The sequence below is a fragment of the Aythya fuligula genome, chromosome 10, assembly GCF_009819795.1.
Source record: "Aythya fuligula isolate bAytFul2 chromosome 10, bAytFul2.pri, whole genome shotgun sequence".
NCBI classification, from domain to species: domain Eukaryota; kingdom Metazoa; phylum Chordata; class Aves; order Anseriformes; family Anatidae; genus Aythya; species Aythya fuligula.
In genome coordinates, this window is record NC_045568.1 from 9,118,321 (window position 1) to 9,139,350 (window position 21,030).

Below are 21,030 nucleotides of genomic sequence, written 5' to 3' on the forward strand. Positions count from 1 at the left end.
CTCGTGCAGTATCCTAGTTTTTATGGCCCTGTAAGGGGCCGCCCTTGTGCCATCAGGAGCTGGAAGGTGGCGGCCGCAGCCCCCCGTCAAGCCTCCTGCCCCTCCTCTGTGTCCTGCGAGGTGGGAGGGGAAGGGGAGTCCTCTGTGATGGAAGAGAAAGACTGCTCATGCTCTTTTTGTTGATCTGTTTGCTTTTTATTTCACAAATTTAAGTCTTGAAGCACTCCTGTTGATTCTCTGTTTGTGGATTGCCGGTTCCCGGGAAGCCAGCCACCAAGGAAGCAAATCCTGACTAAGAACAGAAATGGTTTTTAGTACGCAACAAAAAATTATGATTGATATTCGGGCAAAAGGTTTGCTGCTAAGGAGGCAACTCTGTACTTGGGTCTGTGAGGTCTGAAAGCAGCCGATACGTGGCTCGGTCAGAAGTTCTTGGGCAAAATGAAAAAAAAAAAGAAATGAGGTTTGACATTCCTGGTTTTCTTAAAATGAAAAAAAAATCAAGTAGGAGAAAAAGGGGAAAAAAAGTCATTGAAGTGGGAACCCTGGTGGGCCTGTGTTAGATGTAGACAAGCAAATAAAGGGCGTGAAGGGGTTTTGTGACTTTTGTATGTGTGCCCTTTTGCGTAGTCAATCACGTTGCACTATCTCAAATCCTTTATTGAAAGATAAACTTTTTTTTTTTTTTTGCTAAAGTTAAAACTTGGTTGCGAGTTCACAAAAAGAGAGAAAACCTTCTGGCTGTCAGAAAGCGTGGAGCCTTACCACCAGCAGCACCTGGCTGCGGCTGCAGGACCCCTGCAGAGCTCAGCTGGGCGCTGAGGCTGGGCTGGCTGCTTCACCCTGCCTGGCTGGGCAAGGAGCTGGGCAAGGTGAAGGCTCCCAGCAGTCAGGAGCCAAGCCAGGCCAGCTGCAGCTCTGGTTTCGCAGTAACTTAAGGCTGTGGGAACTATTTTAACCATGAGTTAAAATCCACGCTGTTTGGGGATTACTCTTTTTTTTTTTTTTAGTATATTGAAACTATATCTATAGTGGTTTTTTTAGAAGACTTACAGAAGTGTGGGGGATTAAAAACATGTTTTTTCTTTTTTTTTTCTTTTTTTTTTTTTTTTATTATTATAAAAAGGTTTCTTTAAACTTGCCAGGTTTCTTTGTTGTTGTTTTTGGTGGTAAGCAAGTGAGCAGAAGCCTGGGAGACCCAGAGGCTTTTGTGCTCGTGTGTGAGACTGAGCAGCCTCAGGTGCTGACAGCTGCCAAAGGCCCTTTTAAAACTGCTCTCAGGTGTGACTGGTGGCAAAAACCTATACAGCAGGGAGCATAACTCAGCCTAACGATGCGTCTATGTCTTTTTTTTAAATATAAATATAGTTTTAACCCTGGAGTTTCACAGTAGGGACATCAAGCAATGATGTATGAGCTGGTGCTTAATTTAATGTATCGATATCAAGTGTGGTTGGGTTTGTGTTTGTTTGTTTGATAACATTTTCTATGATCATGCTAGAAGTAAATCTGTCCCTGCAGCCCAGCCGTGTCCCCAGCACTGCCACCACCCTGTCCCAGGGCCTTTTAACCCTGTGCCCGAGGCCCCGCTGCTGTTGTAATGCAGCCAGTGCCAGATGTCACCGACTGTAACCGCCGAGCGTGAACCCGAGGGCTATTAAATACCCCTGATGGCCACAGGCAGCGTGAGCAGAGCTTTTTTCAGCAAGGCTGCTCCGTGCTGGCGGTGCCCATGCAGTTGGCAGCGTGGGTGGTGCTGCCCGGTGTGCCAGGGTGAGGGGTGGGATGGGAAAGGAGTCCCTAAAGGACAAAAGCTGCACCTACCTAACAGCAGAGCCAGGGAAACACTAGAAATACCCCCTCTCCTACTTCCTTTTTTGAGGCAATTGAACAATAATACAGCTTTTCTTTTTTTAAAAAGTACTAAAATTGTACTTTGGGCTGGGTGAGTTGTTTTTAATGATGGGCTTTCTGTTCCCAGTGAAGCAGCCAACTGCTGTGAGCCTGTGTGCACGTGTGCGAGCAACACCTCTGCCTCCTACACACAATCTGACAGGTGTAAAGGTGTTTTCCTTACGTGCTCCAACTTTACAAAAGGAGCGCAGCAGCACCCGCTCTCTAGCATCAGTGTTCAGAATTAAGTGCATATTTCTTTTAAGAAAAAAACAAAACTGTAAGTATCCTGGGTTTTAGCACCTCTCCTAAGGTTGGTTGCTGGCTGTCTTTGTTTACCAGAAAAGAAGCACGGCCAAGCCTTAGCTCATTGCCCCACCACGCTTGCCTCTGGCACGATGGCCACGGGTGCAATGTGTCCTCTGCAGCCCTGTGCTGGAGCACAGCAAGCAGGGCCAGCAGCCTCTGGGCCAGGGTGGGAGGAATAGGGCCAGGCTGGGGCTCAGCCTCCCCTCTGCCCCCCTCGTGGGAGGGCTGCAGCACCCTCTGGGCAAAGGCTGTGCTCTTCTGCAGCAGGAGGTGTGCTTCAGCTGGCAGCACATGGAGGTGCCCCTTGCAGCCCCACTAAGCCAACGTCTGTGATGGGTGCACAGCAGAAATACCACACAGCACCACAGAGGACTAACAAGGTGCTGTGAGTCTCCAGGACTAGTACAGGACTTCTCTCAATACTGCTTTTAACTAGAGGCAGTTACAGTGCTGGGGAAAGAGGCTGTTTTACCAGCACCAAGACTCCCCCTACACCCCAGCTACGTGCAGCATTACAGTATAACACGAAGCCCATCCCTGCCATGCCTCCATTCCCAATGCCCATGTTGCTCCCAGCCTCTAAAATCACTCCCCTCACCCCGAACCTCCCCAGCAGCTGCATGTTGGGCTCATGCCTCTACACAGCATGAGCCCAGAAAGGCTGAGCATCTGCCCCAGATGAGGTGCTGGCTGCAGGACCCAGGTCCTGCCTCCCCTGCTGCAGTTGCACTGGCCCCCAAACCCGCTCCCTTTGGCTTTAGTCTATAAAGATAGGTGTGGGAGGGAAGGGTTGCACATGTACTTACAATGGCCCAGTTTCAAGTCAAATTTGTAAATACAAGCTCTCTCCCTGCTAGACGTTTTGTTTGTCTCATAAAACTAGTCTGCAAATTTCTCTGAGATAGCCCGGCCCGAAGCAACAACAGATGCAGCTGATTATGGCTGTGGTATAACACCAGAACACGATAGGGACATCTGGCACCGTATCTCTCCTCTGTTATTAGTAGTGGAGTACACACTATTATTTTTTCCTCTCCTCCAGAGCAGCACATTTTCTAAGGTAAAGTTGCACAGGATGTGTTTTGGTAAGGCAGAGGCTGGCTTCCACAGCTGTTGGATGGCAGATCCAGTTTTCAATTCCCTATTTAATCAGAATGCTGCTCCAGTTGCTGGTCTTAAATGCTGTAGTAATCGCAACTTGTTCACCTTTATTGACTCTGTAGGGTACAATTATCCATTATAAGTTGCAGAAGCAGCCTTTCTTTTTAATTATTAACAAGCAGCCCTGGATAAGCACTGCTGGAACGAAGAAACACTATCCCTTCTCTTGGTTAAAAAGAAAGTTCTTCCTCTTCGAGCAACGAAATGCTGAGCTTTAGTTGAAATGAGCACAGTTCCTGGTGGAAAACTTGATGGAGTGGCAAGGAGTGAGAAGCCTCCAGCTCCATGCTGAAAGTGGCCAAAATAGAGAAAGGGTAAGAAGTTGAGTGGATGTTAACACCTGGGAAGAAAGAATGCTTTTAGCAGCCCCATATGAGCAAGTGATGAGCGCACTTACCTCTGAGCTGACTCACAGAACCAAGCTGTGCAGTCGTGTGCCACACACTGAACTCACATTCACAATTTCCCCCCTTTGAAGGGCAGGGCCCGTTGTCATGTACAGGCAAGAGCACCTCATTTGCCTTCTGCCAGCATAGCCACAAGGCAGCCTACACAACGCCAAACCACAGGTGAACGAGGAGGCCCGGAGCCGCTCCTGCCCTCTGGAACACACCAGCAGGGTGGCAGGACTTCCCTGCAGCTCGCTGCCCTTCCTGGAGCTGAACCGCAGAGGGGATGTCCTGGTGCTCCTTTAAACAAAGTCTCAGCCTGGCAGCAGCTGCCCCTTCCTGTTCCCACAAAGCAGGGACGAGGCGGTACCGTGCTGCCGGCACCCCCGTGGAAAATTCAAGGCTGGCAGGCAAACCGAGAAGGCAGATTTGAAGCCACAGGCTGTGAAATGTCTCGCAGGGCCAGGAGTTGCTGTGGGCTGGAGCAGCAGGTGGAGCCTGCACCCTCTGAAATCTCAGCCCTTGTTTACTTTGCTTTTCCTTACTGCGGCTGGGCCAGGAGCTACACCTAGCTGCTCTCCTGGAGCGCTGCTTCTGCAGGAGGGGCAGAGGAATGCACGGCCACAGCTCACAGCCATGGACAGAGACAGGACTTCCCACTCCCGGGGTGGATACAATTCAAAAAGCAATGTCCTTTTATTTAATTTTTTAATAAATACACTTTACATTAAAGAAAAAGGCCTTCAATTTGCAGTTTCCACACAGAGGGCAAAAAGGGAAAGAAAAAAAAAAAAAAAAGATTAAAAAACTTGAACCACAAAGGGCAGAGGGGAGAAAGAGGGCTCCAACTTTAACCCCAGATTCCTATGTCCTCAGGAATACCAGGCTCCGACGAGGCCACGCCAGGCTTTCAGCCTCCCACTACAGCTGGTGTCACAGCGAGAATCTCCACTCCGAGCAGCCTGCACATTCAGCTACCAAACACCCCCAGGGCTCTTCCCTGGGGGACATATGCGTCTGAAACACATGGCACACTAGCAGGTGGCTAACACCTGTTGTGTTTTCTTTAAAAAATAAATCATATTTAAAATAAAGATATTCTCACTCCTCAACCATTTTAGAAACCATGATCCTCTTATTTCATTTCGTAGTTGCATAAAAATGCCTCTTTTTTTTTTTTAATTTTAAACAATTTTTCTCCCCCAAACCTACCCCATGGTAACAAGGTACTACAGGAATACAAAGTTCATCCCCTCTTTACTAGAACACCTGCCTTTTTTTTTTTTTTTGGTTTTATATAAAACTATTTCTGTTCTTTAGGAAAGAACTTTATACAAAGAAAATATATTGTGAAATATCTTCAGAAGTTTCCTTGAAGAGGAGAGTCATCTCAGCCTAAAATAAAAAATAAAAAAAAAGGCAGAGAGAAAAGAGGCCTAACCCCAGGTCTCTTTATTGTAGAGCCTCGGACTTAGCGCCGAGCCTCAAACTGACTCAAACCAACACAGCGGATGGGCTGGAGTTCCTCAGGTTTTCCCAGGAGGAAAAGGGTCGGGGTGCTCAGAATCGGTTTCCAATTTGGTCTCCAGTCTTCTGCTGGGAAGGGAGCGCCTCCTCCTGCCAACACCCCCGGCCTGGCAGCCGCTCCTCACTCGTTCAGAGTCAAGATTATGTCGTCCTCCAAGTCAGAGTTATCTGAGCTGTCAGCTGAAAAGAAGACACATAGGTTAGGCTCGGTGGGTGCACAAACACGGCTCTCAGGGTGGCTAAGCAAGGCACAGTTACAAGGAGATGGCCATCACCTGCTTGGGACCAGAAACTCCTCTGCACTAAGGAGGGCAGCTAGCACCATTAGTGCATTTCAAATCCATCAAAAGCAGTTAGCGAACCTGCACCAGAGCTGCGTTCTCCCTGTTAGAGCAGAGGGTCAAGAGCAGCTCTCCCAGGTGCAGCATTAGCTGGCAGTATTTCCCCATGACAAGGTAGAGGGAAGGATGCCAGCAGGAAGGGACCTGAACATGAGCTGCCCGCACAACTTTCTGTGCACATCTGAGTGCAACAGCTCATCGTGCTGGGAGCTGGACATTTCTCACACTTATTATTTCAAAGCAAGCTGGACAGTTCCACCAAGCTGATGCAGTGGAACACAGGCTCTGTGTAATGTACACAGGGCTACCTCGTTGTGCAGCAGGTTGGGCCCAGACTTTGTCAGCGTGAGAAGGACACTCCCCTCGGCACAGCACAGCAGAGACCTCCCCGCTGAGGGGGAAGTAATCCGTACACTCAGGACTAGCACCTTCCTCTAGCAACCCCAAAGGTTACTGTAAATTAACTTAACTGCACAGCACTTATTAACGGTGACCTGCAGCCTATTGCTGGGAGCTGTGCCTTCGCTGGTTTTCCTCTGTGGTATGGAATGAGGACATGAAAGGATTTGCCAGAAGCAGTCACACACACACACACGCTTTTTAACTTAGAAAATCTCTCCTCCCTCAGCTGTACAAGAGGGAAGTGGTAGCAGCTCTGGCAGAAAGGCCTCCTGCCTTACCTTGCAGATGACGATGGTTCTTTTTCTTATGTGAATTCATTGGATGCTGCAGTTAACTAGGTGTTAAAATAGTTTAAAAAAAAAAAAAAACAAAAACAAAAACACAGAGACTTCCTCTTAGCCATCTCAGTTATAGTGGAACTCTAAAATGCCTGTTAAGGTAAGCCAGACCTTCTGGAAGGTTCACCCCTTCTCAGATGCTTTCCTTAGGAAAAAAAAATCACAGACAAGCAGCAAAGGGCACAAACCCTTTCCCCCAACCCTCCTCCCTGAAGAGGCCTCTAAGATGTGTAGGCTGTTCTTCTGCTTTAAAGTTCCTTGGACACCAGGTGACCTCTGGCCTCAATCCACCTACGTGCACAAGGTCTCTGACAGACCCAACTGCTGGAGCCAGACCCATCCAGGAGCGTGGTATTCTCCCCATGAGGAACAAGCAGCGGAGGAGCAATTGCTGATGAAATGCTTGAAGAAGCTTCAGGGAAGGCACAAGCCCGTCCAGGAGCCTGTACTGGTAAGCGGCAGGGAAAGAAACTGCAACGGCAGCAGCAGCTTGGGAACACTCCTCCTCGTACCTCTGTCTGCATTTCCACTGGGACCAGCTCCAGTCTCAGCTGCCGTCGCACTGAGCCTACACTGAGGGGTCGTCAGTGCTCCCTGAGCAGCTACAGCAACGCGAGGGGAGTTGGTAAGCACCAGTCAGAGTTGCAGCAGCTACACTCACGCAGTAAGAGGGAAAGAAGTACAAGGGAGGTAATCCACGAGCTCTGGAAAAGAGCAGCTGAAGAAGTTCTTTCCTAACACCAGGGGAAAGCTTTGAAAGGGGATTTCCTAGCTCCTTATGCTCCAGTCCACCACATAACTTGACAGTTTTGAGTTCTGTGTCTGTAAGTAAACCTGACTGCAACAAAATGCTTGGGAGAAGCTTATAGACACACCTGGAAACTGCCATTTCAGATTACAGAAGGAGAACTGAGGAAACAAGTCAGCCATGCTGCTGCAAGGCACCAGGAGGTGCTGAAAGGCATCGGCACAGATACTGGAATTCAGCACGTTCCCAGGTTATTCCTCTCCCAGACACAGGTGAGAATTTCAGTTTTCTTCTATGGTACACCCCCACCTGCACTCAGAAAAGACACCCCACTGGCCCAGAACAAGCTCCTGGGAGATGTGCACAGCACACAAAATGCTTTGGACAAGATAAACAGGTTTGCATGCCCCAAAGTGGTGACAAAGGAGGAGCAAGACAAATTCACACTTAAAAACATCTCCATGGGTTATTCCTGAACAGGAAAAAATCTCTTCTAAAGCATGAGGAAATGAAACCACTTGCTTCTCTGCTTCAGCTCTTTTTTGAATTAATTTGTTTTAAAGCACACCCACTGCACATTATGTAGGTTCAACCCAAGTAGAGCAAAGGTTGGCAGTAGAAAGCATTCTAAATTCCTCACCAAGCCTATCTGTACTTGCCAACTGTGTCTTGGTCATCGTTGCCCTTGCCACTTTTAGCTCAGGACCACAGCGTAAGTAAAGGAGAGGAGATTTTAACTGCTCTCACTCCATGGGAAACAAAAGCAAGCCAAAGTTGAAGACACAGAGCAGCAGCCCCAGAAGCCCACTCATCGCATGCTGTGCAAGGACCACCCGTCCATCAGCCTGGCACAGCTGCTCTCCCTGCCTGAAGTTCCCAAAGATGCTTCCAAGCAACCCACAGCCACAGCGTGTGCTGGCTGCAGCTCTGCTGCAGGAAGAGATCCCAAGTTCTGATCAAGTGGCTCTACCTATAACCAGCACACAGGTGTGGCCACGTCGTAACGGGTAGCGCTCCGCAGAGCACACGGTGTAACTGTCAGGCAGCATCCAGTTTTGTCACAGGAATAGCTACTGGAATTACTGGCCTGAACTGGTGTTCTGGGCAACCCGAGTTCTAGCACGCTGGGAGCTCTCCTTCAATAGCGTTGAGTCCTGCACCCACTGACAAAACACAAGTGGAGCTGTCGGGAACATCGTGACAGCTAACGAGACAGGCAAAAGTTATGTGAAACCCCAAAATGCACAAGTGCAATACCCTATTCGTGAATTTGAGCTACATAAGGGGGCGATGAGGTCCTGCAGAGTAGAGCTACCACCTTCAAAAGAACTGACCCCACCAAAAAATAAATAAAATGTAGCAACCTGATGTAGTCATGCCCTTAGAGAAGTCAGAGGAGTAAGCTTCATTGTAACAGGAAAAAAGGGACGTGAACGAGTGCCAGCCACATTATTGCCAAAACAGGGGCCTGGCACACTTAGTCCTCCAGCGCTTTGGCAGAGAAGACCAATTCCCACCTTTAGTTCTTATGTGAATCCCCTATCGCTGCAGGGCTTCAATCAACTCACTGCAATTACTTATCAGCCTGTTAGGCAATTATTTCACCCCCATTTCACAGCTTGGAAGTTAAAAAGATCTAAGCAGCTTGGCCACACATACTTAAGTGTCTTGCTAAAGATAATAATAAAAAATTGAACAGAATCTGAAGGCACAAATCCCAAGCCTGACGCTACCTTGCTCACCTTCTCTGTCTTGTGAACCCTTTTTGCAAACTGAATTGCTAGATAAAGAGTTCAGACCCTTCTTTCCTACACACACACTATTAACTTTTCAAGCCTCTATATCTTTGGAATGCCAGAAAAAAAAAAAAAGAACAATTTCAATTTTATCTCAAAATTACATTAGCAATAGAATAGTCTAAAAAAAAAAAAAAAAAAAAAAAAAAAAAAAAAAAAAAAAAAAAAAAGAGCAAAGCCAGAAATGCCACGCTGACTTTGCACTTTAAGCAACTGCAAAAGAGAAAGAACAGAGCCAAGGAGCAAAAAGGTTTCTCTGTCCTTACAGGTACAAGTAAGGCAGAGAAGACAGGTGAAGCAACAGTACAACCAGTGTCCCTTAAAGGGCAGGATGGGCAACAATCAGACAAGGCTTCTTCACATGGAGTTTCTTGGCCTGGCTTTCAGATCTCACACATGTACCTGGGAGCTCTTGAAGAAAGGAGACTCCTTCCTTTCCAGAACTCACAGTTGTTCTCTCAGATAAGAACTGATTTTACTGTCAGATTACTAAGAGAGGCCAGAGCTGAACAAGCTTGATGAACTGTGCCTTTCATACTACCGAGGGAGAAAATCAACTAGGTCAATTCAGTCAGGTGCTGCACATTTGTCATGACATCAAACAGGGGACAAGGTCACCTTTGGTCACCAAGCTCAGTACACACTTACTGTCTCCAAGAATCAGCTCAACTTCCTCATCAGCATCAGAGTCTTCATCTTCACCTTCGTCACCTTCTTCCAAGAGGTTGGCGAGCTCCTCGTCATCAGAGGGAGAAAAGTCATTTTCTCCATCCTCACCAGCATTCTCGTTGTTCTCATCCTCCTCCAGCTCAGCCTCCAGCAGCTGGTCTGTGTCCAGCTCATCAAGGTCATCTGTATCATCATCATCTTCGTCGTCATCTTCTTCCTCTTGCTCTTCTTCCTCCTACAAAGACAGAAAAATAGTCCACAGTGGACATCAAAACAAATGCAAAATGTAGTAAGAATAATTGAAGAAAACACACCTATAGTTTTGACTTCTCCCCATGACCCGTTACTACATATATTTGCTTTCCCTCCACAATTACACAACGCAGCGTGTGCTGCATCATTTGTGGGCCTGCACTTTCATCTGCAGAAGGCTGGTGCAACACAGACACCACCGGCTCAAGCTCCTCTCCAACACCAGCCATCAACACCTCACCATACAGAGGACATGTTGAGAAGGACATGTTGTAAGACCCAGTAATCCATGGTTTATTGCTAGCCCTGAACTGCTTTAGTTTCAGCTGGATAGAAACCTCGCCTTTGCATCAAACACAGCATGGATGTTCAGTCTCACAGATGTTCAGTCTCTCATCCTGATTTACATGAGATGTAAAATGTAGCTAAAGGTAACATCAGCCTATACCAACTTCGTAATCACTCAGCTGAGGATGATCCACCTGCTTAAGGCAGCTTGGTAGGCTCATCTTTGGCATTTATATGTGGATCATGATCTTTTTCCTACTATCATATTGTAAGAATTTGCATTCAGTAAAGCAACTTAATTTCTCATTGTACAGAGCAAACCCAGAAATCCATGTCTAGCAGATAAAGCCGAGTAAGAAGAAGCTGTTACAATTCTATTATCTTTCCAGACAAACAAGAGGCAAACAAGAAGTGGCAGCACAGGCCAAGCCAAGCTGCAGAAAGTCTCCAAGACTCAGGGAAAGGGTTCCTGAGACCTGTGCATCTCTCCAGAGTCACAGCCCTTTTCTTTAAGGGAACGCACTCATGGGGCAAGAAGGCAGCTCTTGAGTCATTCAGTCTAACTTGCCCCTTTGCTTGGGGAAGGGAACACATTTTTGTGTTGTTCTGAGGCAGTTAAGATAGATATTTAACAATCCACTGCAAGGGTTAGTTTGGTCTTCCAGCTCACTCCATTCACACTGTGTTTTAACTACTGGATTTCCAGATCCATAAGGCAAAAAACGTACTTTCACAAACACCACCCAGCCTACTTTTTCTTCAGTTAGTGCTATAAAAAAAAATACCCCCACACATGCAACATCTGTCACAAAAGAAACAAGGCATGCAAAAAGTCTGGGCAAGTTCTATTGTTCTTCACTTCGGACCTGAAGTGTGCATTATTTAAACTAGAGATTAAAGAACAACATCAGTCTGCTCCATGCAGTTTTCTTTCTGAAAAGACTTTATGTTAAATGTAAAGTTCTAATAACACGTGTCATGCTTATTTTTAGCAACTGCAAATTTCACTTTGAGTCAATGAGTTCTCAAATAAAAGGATGTTGCTTCTTGAATTGCACTCACACCACGAGTGGGAACCATCTTACTTGCCGTTTTAAATGGCAGTGCCATGTTAAGTACATTTTTCCTCCTTCCCAATGAAATACATTGAATCGAGCATAAAAGCTGACACCTTAATAATTTCTGCTTTTGCTCAATGCAGTGTCTGCAGAGAGACCGCTGTCTTAAACTTTATTACTCTATTCAGAATTGAAATACTGATTGAAAACTGAAAAGGCAGGGGAGTTTATTTTCCTTTTTCACTCTCTAAACAACCCTGAAGCTGGAAAAGAGGAGACCAATTCAGTTTTAAAAGCTTGGAAAAAAGAAAGCCAAGTTTGACAGTGTCTGGAGATGGAGACACTACCATAGACACTAGGAAAAAAAATGTACAGTCTACAAGATTCACTTAAAGTCCACGCAGTAGAAACCCAAAGGATCCTGAAATGAGCTAGGTGCCCGCTTTGTTTCCACAACCGCTGGGTTTCTGAAAGCATTTTTTCCTAAATCTATCCCACAACTTAAGTGAAAATATCAAAATAACAATTTGTTTCACACTTAATCTATCGATAACAAATGGAAAACCTGTTGTATTAACATTGCCATTCAAGCTTCAGGCAAGACAGGCACAGCAATACCATCCTTCAAACGCAGGATGAGATGGCATTTGTATGAAGCTGAAGATTTCTTTTAGCTGGGGAATTACACAGAAAGGTTGTATTTAGCTGCAAATCGACTTTTTCCTGCTAACCAGTGAGGAAAAATCCTTTGTGAAAATACAAGCAGAAAGCTAGAGAACTGAAATGCATGCTTCCTCCTTTCCAGTTTAAATTATTTCATTTGAAGCACATGATTGAAATCAAACCACCACTCCTTGAAAAACCACCTAAGAACAGTAAAATGAGATCACAATTATACCTGTCCTTGGGAAATCAGAACCAGAAAATAATGTGAAAGCCCTGCGACAAGAAGTCATGTGCATGTGACAGGCAGAGCCGTGTCCCTAACGCACACCCTGCAGATCAGTGCTGAGCTGAATGACACAGATCACAGTGCAAGAGGAGTGCTGTCACGGAGAAACAGGAACCAGGAAACCGTGGGGCTTCTGCTAAGTACCAGGTAAGTTAATTCTGCAGTAGTTTCTGACCGTCCTACAGGCACAAAACTCCGCAGACACACTGCGATGCTCCAGCCCGGAGCACAAGGCTTACATGCACGCGCCACGAGGTCTCTCGGGTAAGCATGCTGAGCTTGTGCACCCCAAACCAAGCTGTGGGACACAATTGAGAAAGTCTCCGCTTGCTACTGCCTCACACCACGTCTGTAAATGACACTCAGCTTATTAAGCAATATTTAGGCTATACCCTCATCAGATAACACAACTGTCTCACGCAAGGGATAGACATACAGATTAAAAAAGGCACGTCATCTTCACCAGCAACCCACAGGCGTACTGATCAAGATCTGTGAAAAAAATCTTTGTGCAGTGTCACGAGGAGGACAGGCAGAACAGTTATTCCAAACCACATCTAGATTTGTGAAGGAAAAATCTAGAAAGCAAGCTCCTAACTCGTCAGGACTTCCCAAGAGCTTTGGGCAATGGCACCGGTGCTGCCAGAAGGCAGAATCAGCACACACATCTGCCAAACACACACGCACCTGTATCCACAGTGAAGATAAGCAACCTGGTACATGGTACCCAAGAACCAGCAAACTCTGTATCACTAAAAAACCAACCACAACCCCTCAAGGAATTGTTTTAGCCATGGTTAACTCCTCTCGATGCCTGCAGATATCCTTCTATCCTCCAGAGCCCCGCAGTGGAGAGCATGTTAAACAGGTAAGGGGAAGGTCCCACTGTCCCAGAATAAGGATAGCTAAGAAAAACAGGATGAGCAGTGCAGAATTAGTAAGAACAAAAATCACACGCCCTGTAGTCACGAGAGAAGAAGAAAAAAAAAAGGTAAAGGAGGAATTAGTGGTTGATTAAGTAAAATTGTACATGTATGGTATAGAAGTGCATCAAGTAGGTTGTGAACCTGTAGTACTCAGCCAATGAGGAAACGGGAGAAATCAGGTGTTGGGTCATAGGGGATATAAGGTCAGGGTAAACTTTTACTGGGTGCTCCTGCCTGTGGGATGCCCCCCATTGCAATTGCAAATAAAATAGCTTCACAGAAGATCCTGTCTGAAGAAAATTACTGAGATTTTTCTCACCCTACTTTGATAGTTAGATGCAAGGAGTGGAACAACTTAAACTACAGCACTCACTGATCGCTAACAAGGCTCAAATCCATTTTTATACATTCTATAGATATGTACTAATCTCTATCGGAATATAGATTGTATGTAAAACTATATATAAAATAATGGTTCAACTTTAGTACAGAACAGCTATCCACAGATACGAGTAGAATGTCTACAAAGGGACAGGCCCCAGTTTAACCTCAAAATTGACTGAACTAACAATTCAGTTTGAAAAAAATAAAGGCAAGCTTAAGTTGAAAAAAGGTCATCTATACCAAACTCTGTTCAACTCAACGTCTTAAGTAAATATCTCAGTTATGTGTAGTACCATCAGTTACACACTTTATGCAAGTATAAATGATGCAAGAACTGTCAGTTCTTCTAGGGCAATACTGCAGCATGGGACAACTCATTTTGATTGTGTCTTGTGTCTTAGAGACATCTCTCAACTCTCACTAACTTACCAAAACCCACTTACATTGTAACAAATAAATCACTTCTCACCACAGTCCATGCCCCTGGAACTAGTTCAAGGATGATTAAGATGGCAAGTGATTCACGTCAGCTTTTGAATGCACCTGCAGATTTACAGGGATGGAGTCCAAGAAGAGCTGGACATCTAGCTTACAGAACCAGCACAGTTAGTTACTTAGCAAAGGATTATCTCCAGATCATCTCCAAGCAAATTACTGGTAACTTAACTCTACTACCCGTTTGCAATCTTAAATAAATATTCAGAAATGTTGGATGGTACAAGGTTATTGATACTTAACATATTCACTGGTGTTCATCTCTGTCAACACAACATGCAAAGCCCCAGGAAAACCTCCATCCTTCACTTAAACTCTGAAGCAAAATACTTTTTCACTAGGCAGAATTTACAACATTTCGGCACTGCAGTTACATCTCAAGCTAAGGCTGCACGTCTTCTAGCCAAAGGAGCAGAAATAACCTTATTCCAGGTTATATTTTGTATATGTGGACAACAGATTGCAGCACAACTAGAACGGGATCAGCAAACTTTCCCAAGTAAACAACACCCAACAGAAAAGCTTCCAAGTTCTCCCGAAGCTGTTCAATACTTTCCTTACTGCAGCTTCCAGGGAAGAAGCTTTGCCAGAGGATGATTAAAAAGAATAAATCAGCATCTACAGAAGCATAGAATACTAAGAAAATTAGGTTTTCTGAATTTCCCAAGAGTTTCTTTTCTAAAACAGACAATTCCCTCTATGTAGCAATCTACTTGTGTGTTTTCTGTATTAATGATGAATTGGAAGAAGCAATTTCTACTCATTAGACAGGACAATACCATACACCAACTGCAACGCACTGAAAACTGATCTCAGATGTCAACTATGGTTGAGCCCAGTTTCCTCCTCCCTGAGATAATATGCAGATTCTGTAAGATCCTGTAGGCCTCCAACATCTCAAGAACATTGGTCCACCAGACACCTTTCAGTCAGATCTAATTTATTAAGCTTGTTCACCACTGAACCCACAGCATACTTCTTCACATGTCCCTGAATGGAAGTGACCTTCTGCAAACTCAACAGCATTAGAAGAAAGCTTCCAACAAATAACAGAATTCTTTTCTATTCAGTACATACCTTACCAAAACATATTTTAAACAAAACATAGAGGACATGGTACACACGTAGTCTTAAGTTCCCATCATGTTTTTCGTACAATTTTCAAATTTCACTTGTTTCATATTCAGAATGGAAAGAGATACAACAGAAATATAAATTATAGCAGCTTACTTTACAAGCAGTCCTTTTATAGTGTTTTCTTACATTTCCAGAATTCAAAATTTTCTATGAACAGAGTTTGAGACCTCAGCTCACTTATTTCTTCCTCACTACGGGTTGATTTCAGTCCAAAACAAGTCCTTGTGTTAACTGTTCTCTGCTGAGTTTCCTTTGCCACTGCTATATGAACTCCTCAGCTGTCATCAGCTCCTGGCTGCTCCTTCCCCAGCCCCATCCTCACCTCCTGTCATCACTTCCAAGTCAACACCTCTCCCCTGCAGACACTTTCCAGCAACAATCCCTTCCTCTGAGAACACACTTCCCATTGCAACTGTCAGTTTGAATCCTAATATATTATATTACTCTATTCTTAGTTTCATTTGAGAGGTTACCTTTTCCTCTACCTGTAAAATGGTTAATCAAGTATCACTGAAGCTTCCGCCATGTTTTCAAATCCTTCAGCTCATATTTAATTCACTTCTGGCTAAGCTCTGCAAGCTCTTAGCATCTTCTCACTTAAGCTCACTTCTTAGCTCTGTAAGCATAATCATGTGGCAGTAAACATCTGCTTCTATAAACTTCCTCTTTTTAAAAAAAAACAAAAAACAGAAACATTTCCCAGAGTCGCACTAATTTGTTGATTTTAAACTAGTAGGTGGTCTCCTGCAAAAGCAAATACTTTACCCTGTCTTTCATCCTCTTCCCCCAAGTTTCTCCTTGAGAAAAGCAAACTCATTTTTAGTAATCTGACTTCTTCCAAAATAACGGTATTACTTGAATTACCACCTCTTTTCCAGCACAGGAAGGGGCTTTGCCTTCATAAAAAGAGCTTAATTGTTGTTCCAATACAAATTCACTGAAGAGTATTTTTCACTCCAGAGGAATAAATCTCTTCCTCTTCTTATAATTTATCTTTCTCCACAGATGATCCCCTTGTCACATCTTCTGACAACTGTTCTCTGTTTCCAAACCACCATGTAGCACATTAGTACTTTCTGATCCTTTGCTATGCAATTCTCAGGAGTGACAATGTCTGTTTTTCAGTCACTTCAGAGCCCCCTATCCGGTTTCCTCCCCTACCTACTTCTTAACACTCCCAGAACAACGCGCAGTAGAAAAAGCTTAAAATATAGCCAGCAGTCCTTCTAGGGAGTCAAGTATTCAAGGAATTTTACTTTCTGAATTACCTAGGCCCCTCCCTCCCCTTGGCTAGCAAGCCCTAACTCACTTGCTATTACCATTCCATTAAACTCACTCTAAGTACACTTCCTCTCCTTCACATTAAAAGGCTGCACCTACTTTTAGCTTCTTGGCTACCCCAGCATCAGAATTTCTTCACAGCCATTTATGGAGGTCAAAGTACTGAAAACACAGAAGCCTGGGAACGTACAGAAGTTACTGTATGTAACAAGCACGGAATCTCACCACAGGCTTCTATGCAGAAGTTAAGTACGTGCAGATTTAATACAGGATGTGGCACACAGCATGTCACAGAGGCAAAAAAAGGAGTAAAGAAATAAAACCCAGTTATTCTCTTAGTCTGTGTACGTCAGTTTAGCCTGTCTAACAATAATTACTCACCTGTTATGAATGAAAAAGTATCCATGACACAGATGCACAAACCTTTGAAGTAACTGGGCCTCCGATGGATTGGCCTGTTCAGCTGGGACTGACCAATACTTTGTTTTGCCAATGAAATGTTTTCATTGTAACACGACCATATGCATCTGATGATAATAAATCTCACTCCAGAGTCACCGTCTGCTTTGAGGAACATGCAAGTCACCATTCAGCAGTTGCTGAGAACCATCAAATCATGGTGGTGATTTGGCACAAGCTGCCAAAAGGATTAAAGTGACCCATCCCCTTCCCAGCAAATATCTGCATGAAAACAGGCCCGTATCAAAACAACGGCAATAAAAATCCAGTGGAATTGCTGTTGCAGGCAGATAGGCAGGTAGATTCCAAAAATAAGTCAAAATTGGGATCACAAAGAACACACAAAGAAAACCATTGTCCATCCTGGCTAAAGCATATGTTAGAATGACAATTCCCTTGTGAGTACTTACTGCCTTAACTCCAAAGCTTTCATTTCGTATCACCCAGAATTTTCCAAACCAAGGTAAAAAGACAAATTACACACCTACCATCACCATTTAGATAGCCCAGAAGCAGTGCAGGATTATTAAGTTCTTCAGTTCTGGCAAAAGAAGCAGAACACACTTTATAGGACAGGGACAGCTAAGTGTGGCAATCGCAATCTGCTGCTGAAGCCATAAATCTATCTAAACACAAGAATAACTGAGAATATTTGAGCCTCATAGGTGTAACATCATCCATAGCATGTACTACAGAGAAAAAAGAGAGGTCTTAAAGAACTAATATGGAAAAGAAAAACTAAAAGAGGTAAAAATACAGACACTAAAAATCCTTTAACTCAGAAGACGATCGTTATCCAGACTTCATTTTCCCAGTTTTGACTCCACTCTGTGGTCAGCCAGTCCAGTTCACTTTTGTTCGCTTTTCTGATTGTTTAATATTTCTGAGGTCTCCTTTTCTTGCCCACAGCAACTGCCACGCACCACTTCTAGGTCAGATCATAACATTCACTTTTCTTTGCACCAATTCTTGGTCTGCCTAACTACACCAGAGAGACCAACCAGCCAAGAAAGGGAACTGAAGAATTAAGCAAACTAACAACCAGAAGATGGCCCAGTCTTGGTATAAGTAGCTCAAATCCCCATCTTGTTTTTGTGAAGTCTCTCAGGGTCAATCAGAACAGGAGCAAATGCATGAGGAGGAGGGTCTCACTGCAGCCTGAATAATGGGGACCTCAGCCTATTTCCCCATAGCTGAATGTGCAAATACTTGCAAGCGAGAACATCGGTCACTGTCGGACCCCTTTAGATACTCAGCCAACAGTGAAATAACGCATAAAAAGCCAGAATTAAAATTCTCTGCTATAAAATACTAATCTTTCTGCTGTGGATAATATCCAGCCAAAAAAATTTACCTATCACCTCTTGCTAAGCACATCACCTCTTCACTTTCCCTCAGTTACTGCAGTAGGTATAGACCATGGAGCATCAATATCCATTCAGCATTTGTTTTGATTAACAAGTCCTGACAATACTGGATTACTGGCCACAACTCGAGATGCAGCCTTCTAGACATCTAGTATGAAAGGCTGGTGTAACAGCAAAGGAAGAACCCAGCCACAGTGTTGTTTTTCTCAAGTATTTCCAACAAAAGCAAAAGGATTTAGCACAACAGTACCATACACAAGCCAACCAAATCAGCCTGATCATTTAATTAGTGGGTAATTTATCTAACAGATCGGTTGATTTTACAAGGTTAACTTGAGAAAGGGGGAGTAATACAGTTGTTTTGTTTCTTAACTGAAGTAAGAGAATGAATTGAAAGGCAGCAGGGATGTGTGGCCTATAAATATCTGGCCTATTTTTAAGGACTCAGCTTTTGCTTTTCAAAAAATTGCCACAGACCTATATTACAGACCTATTATCTGACCCTCGTCCAGATGTCAGGCAGATATTTTTCTCCACAGTTCTTACGGCTAACTTCCCTCAAACCCAATTTTTACAGGGACTTTCTTCTGTATCATGTGACTTCTAAACAGGGCTTGCCCAAGCAAGCCTGCTTCTACTGGCACACTTACTGCTTCTGTACAGGCAAAAAAAGGTACCTATGAACACACGCAGATCTTACACAACATACCTGCATGAAGCGTTAGGATACAGGGGCCAAATAGATCAGTATGTACTCTGAAAATCTTGACCAGAGAGGTACCATAATTAATGTTGATTCAAATGAATTTCCCCTCCACCACATTCATGAAAAAACTCAGAAAGCATCTTTTAGCCAGGTGTTTTATAATATCTGTGACAAGTCCCAGCAAGCTTGGAAGTTTATTCCAATCTTTCAAAGCTTAAGTCACAGAAATTGATCAGGAAAGAACATTACACCTACATCTGTGTGAGTGTATGTATACAGAGAGGGGTCTTTTTCATCAGGAAACAAATTACCCTGGTTGACCTTAACAAGCAAGGGAGCCAGAGAGATACTGTCTTAATTCTGGAAGTTTTCTACTCATTCTAGCTCAATGCAGGACATCTCTATGGAGACAAAAGATGTATTTTGTAAGCCTGTATCAGATGGACTAGAACAAATCTGGAGGAACAGCAATGTACAGCTACAGGACAGAGTGCAAGGTTTTCAGTTTATGTTGCTAAATATAGACTGAATGGAATTTGGATTCATAAACGTAATATTAAAGTCAGAACTCTTATTAAAGAAACTAGATTGTAACCATTCCTAAAAGACAGTTCCTGTCTAGGAAACATCCATACACTTCAGAAATGAAGACCATAAAAAGCAGCAATTATGTGCGGTCCGCTAGTTACTCTTGGCTTGCCAACTGATCCCAGAGGCAGCTTTGCTTGAATACTCCATAAGCTTTACTGAAAAGCTTTTGGCATGCTTAAATTACGTCTGGGGCCACCTCTTTTTGTAGGACACCTCCCCAGTCACATGTGATAGATGACAGCTAGATCTTTGATCTATCTGATCGATAGATCTTTGCTCGGTACCTTGTGTTACAGCCTGGAACCAGCAGCATTCAGTTTGTGTCCTCTGTCACAAATACACATCTCCACTTCAGTCAACACCTACCAGTGACACCACAACACGGTGCCTCAATAGCTGCCAGTTAATCATTGTACAATTCAACATCAATTTCTACTACAAGGTTTTTTTTATAAAGAAAATGTGCATATGCTCACTGAAACTGAACGTAAGAGAAAAACAGTGGAAGCAGAGACAAAAATGGAAACTAACTCCTAGCTGAGGCAAGCACTGGATGGCTGGAAAGTAGAAACACTTTGGGAAGAACAGTAATTCCCCCCCACAACACCCTCCACTATATCACAAGGAATCCTACCCTCCACCCAACTTAAAAGTTCCTGAACTGAATCCAACCATTTTAGGGACAGAAACAGTGACTGATGATTCCAAGATTTCAATTGCATCCTTGCACAGAGGACAGGAGGGAAAACCATGTATTTAAAACCAAACTACTGTTTTATCTTAAGAATTATAGTGAAATTGTAACAGGAACAGCTACCTGCAAAGACAATTACTTTCCATGGATCTGCTGTCCAGTGTTCTGAACTATGAAGTGAAAGCTTTAACATAGCAACAAGACAAAAAGGGTTATCAGAAATCCATTTTTCCACACACTGTGAAAAATACCAAAATATTACCTTCTGGCATTCGTTGGAGAAAAGGCAAAGCCAGCTTTCTCATGGGAAATACAAATATATAGAATCACAGAATCATTCAGGTTGGAAAAGACCTCTAAGCTCATCCGGTCCAACTTTTCACCTAGCACTGCCAAGCCCATCATTAAACCATGTCACCAAATTCCGCATCTACACATTTCTTGAAGACCTCCAGGGATGGTGACTCAACCACTTCCCTGAGCAGCCTGTTCCAATACTTCACAACCCTTTCAGTGTGGATTTTTTTTGTGTTTTAAGGCAATTGTAGGGCACAATAAGGTCTCCCCTGAGCCTTCTTTACTCCAAGTGAAACAACCCCAGTTCCCCCAGCCACTCCTCACAGGACTTGTTCTCCAGACCCCTCACCAGCTTCACTGCCCTTCTCTGGGCACGCTCCAGCACCTCGATGTCCTTCTTGTAGCGAGGGGCCCAAAATTAAACACAGTATTCAAGGTGTGGCCTCAACAGAGCCAAGTACAGAGGGACAATCACCTCCCTAGCCCTGCTGGCCATGCAATTTCTGACACAAGCCAGGATGCTGTTTGGCCTTCTTGGCCATCTGAGCACACTGCTGGCTCACATTCAGC

The 21,030-nt window shown here is 44.2% G+C and overlaps 1 protein-coding gene across 1 annotated transcript in view; it reads right to left on the bottom strand.

The window, feature by feature from the left end:
• Nucleotides 1–5,187: 5,187 nt before the first annotated feature.
• DCAF1 (DDB1 and CUL4 associated factor 1) overlaps nt 5,188–21,030 on the bottom strand; it is a 49,965-nt gene continuing 34,122 nt past the window's right edge. Inside the window, exons 23-24 of the mRNA XM_032194155.1 lie at nt 9,553–9,808; nt 5,188–5,459 (exon numbers count right to left, since the gene is read on the bottom strand). Coding sequence (XP_032050046.1) covers nt 5,401–5,459; nt 9,553–9,808 — 315 coding nt within the window. The 3' untranslated portion in view covers nt 5,188–5,400. The remainder of the gene's footprint in view (nt 5,460–9,552; nt 9,809–21,030) is intronic.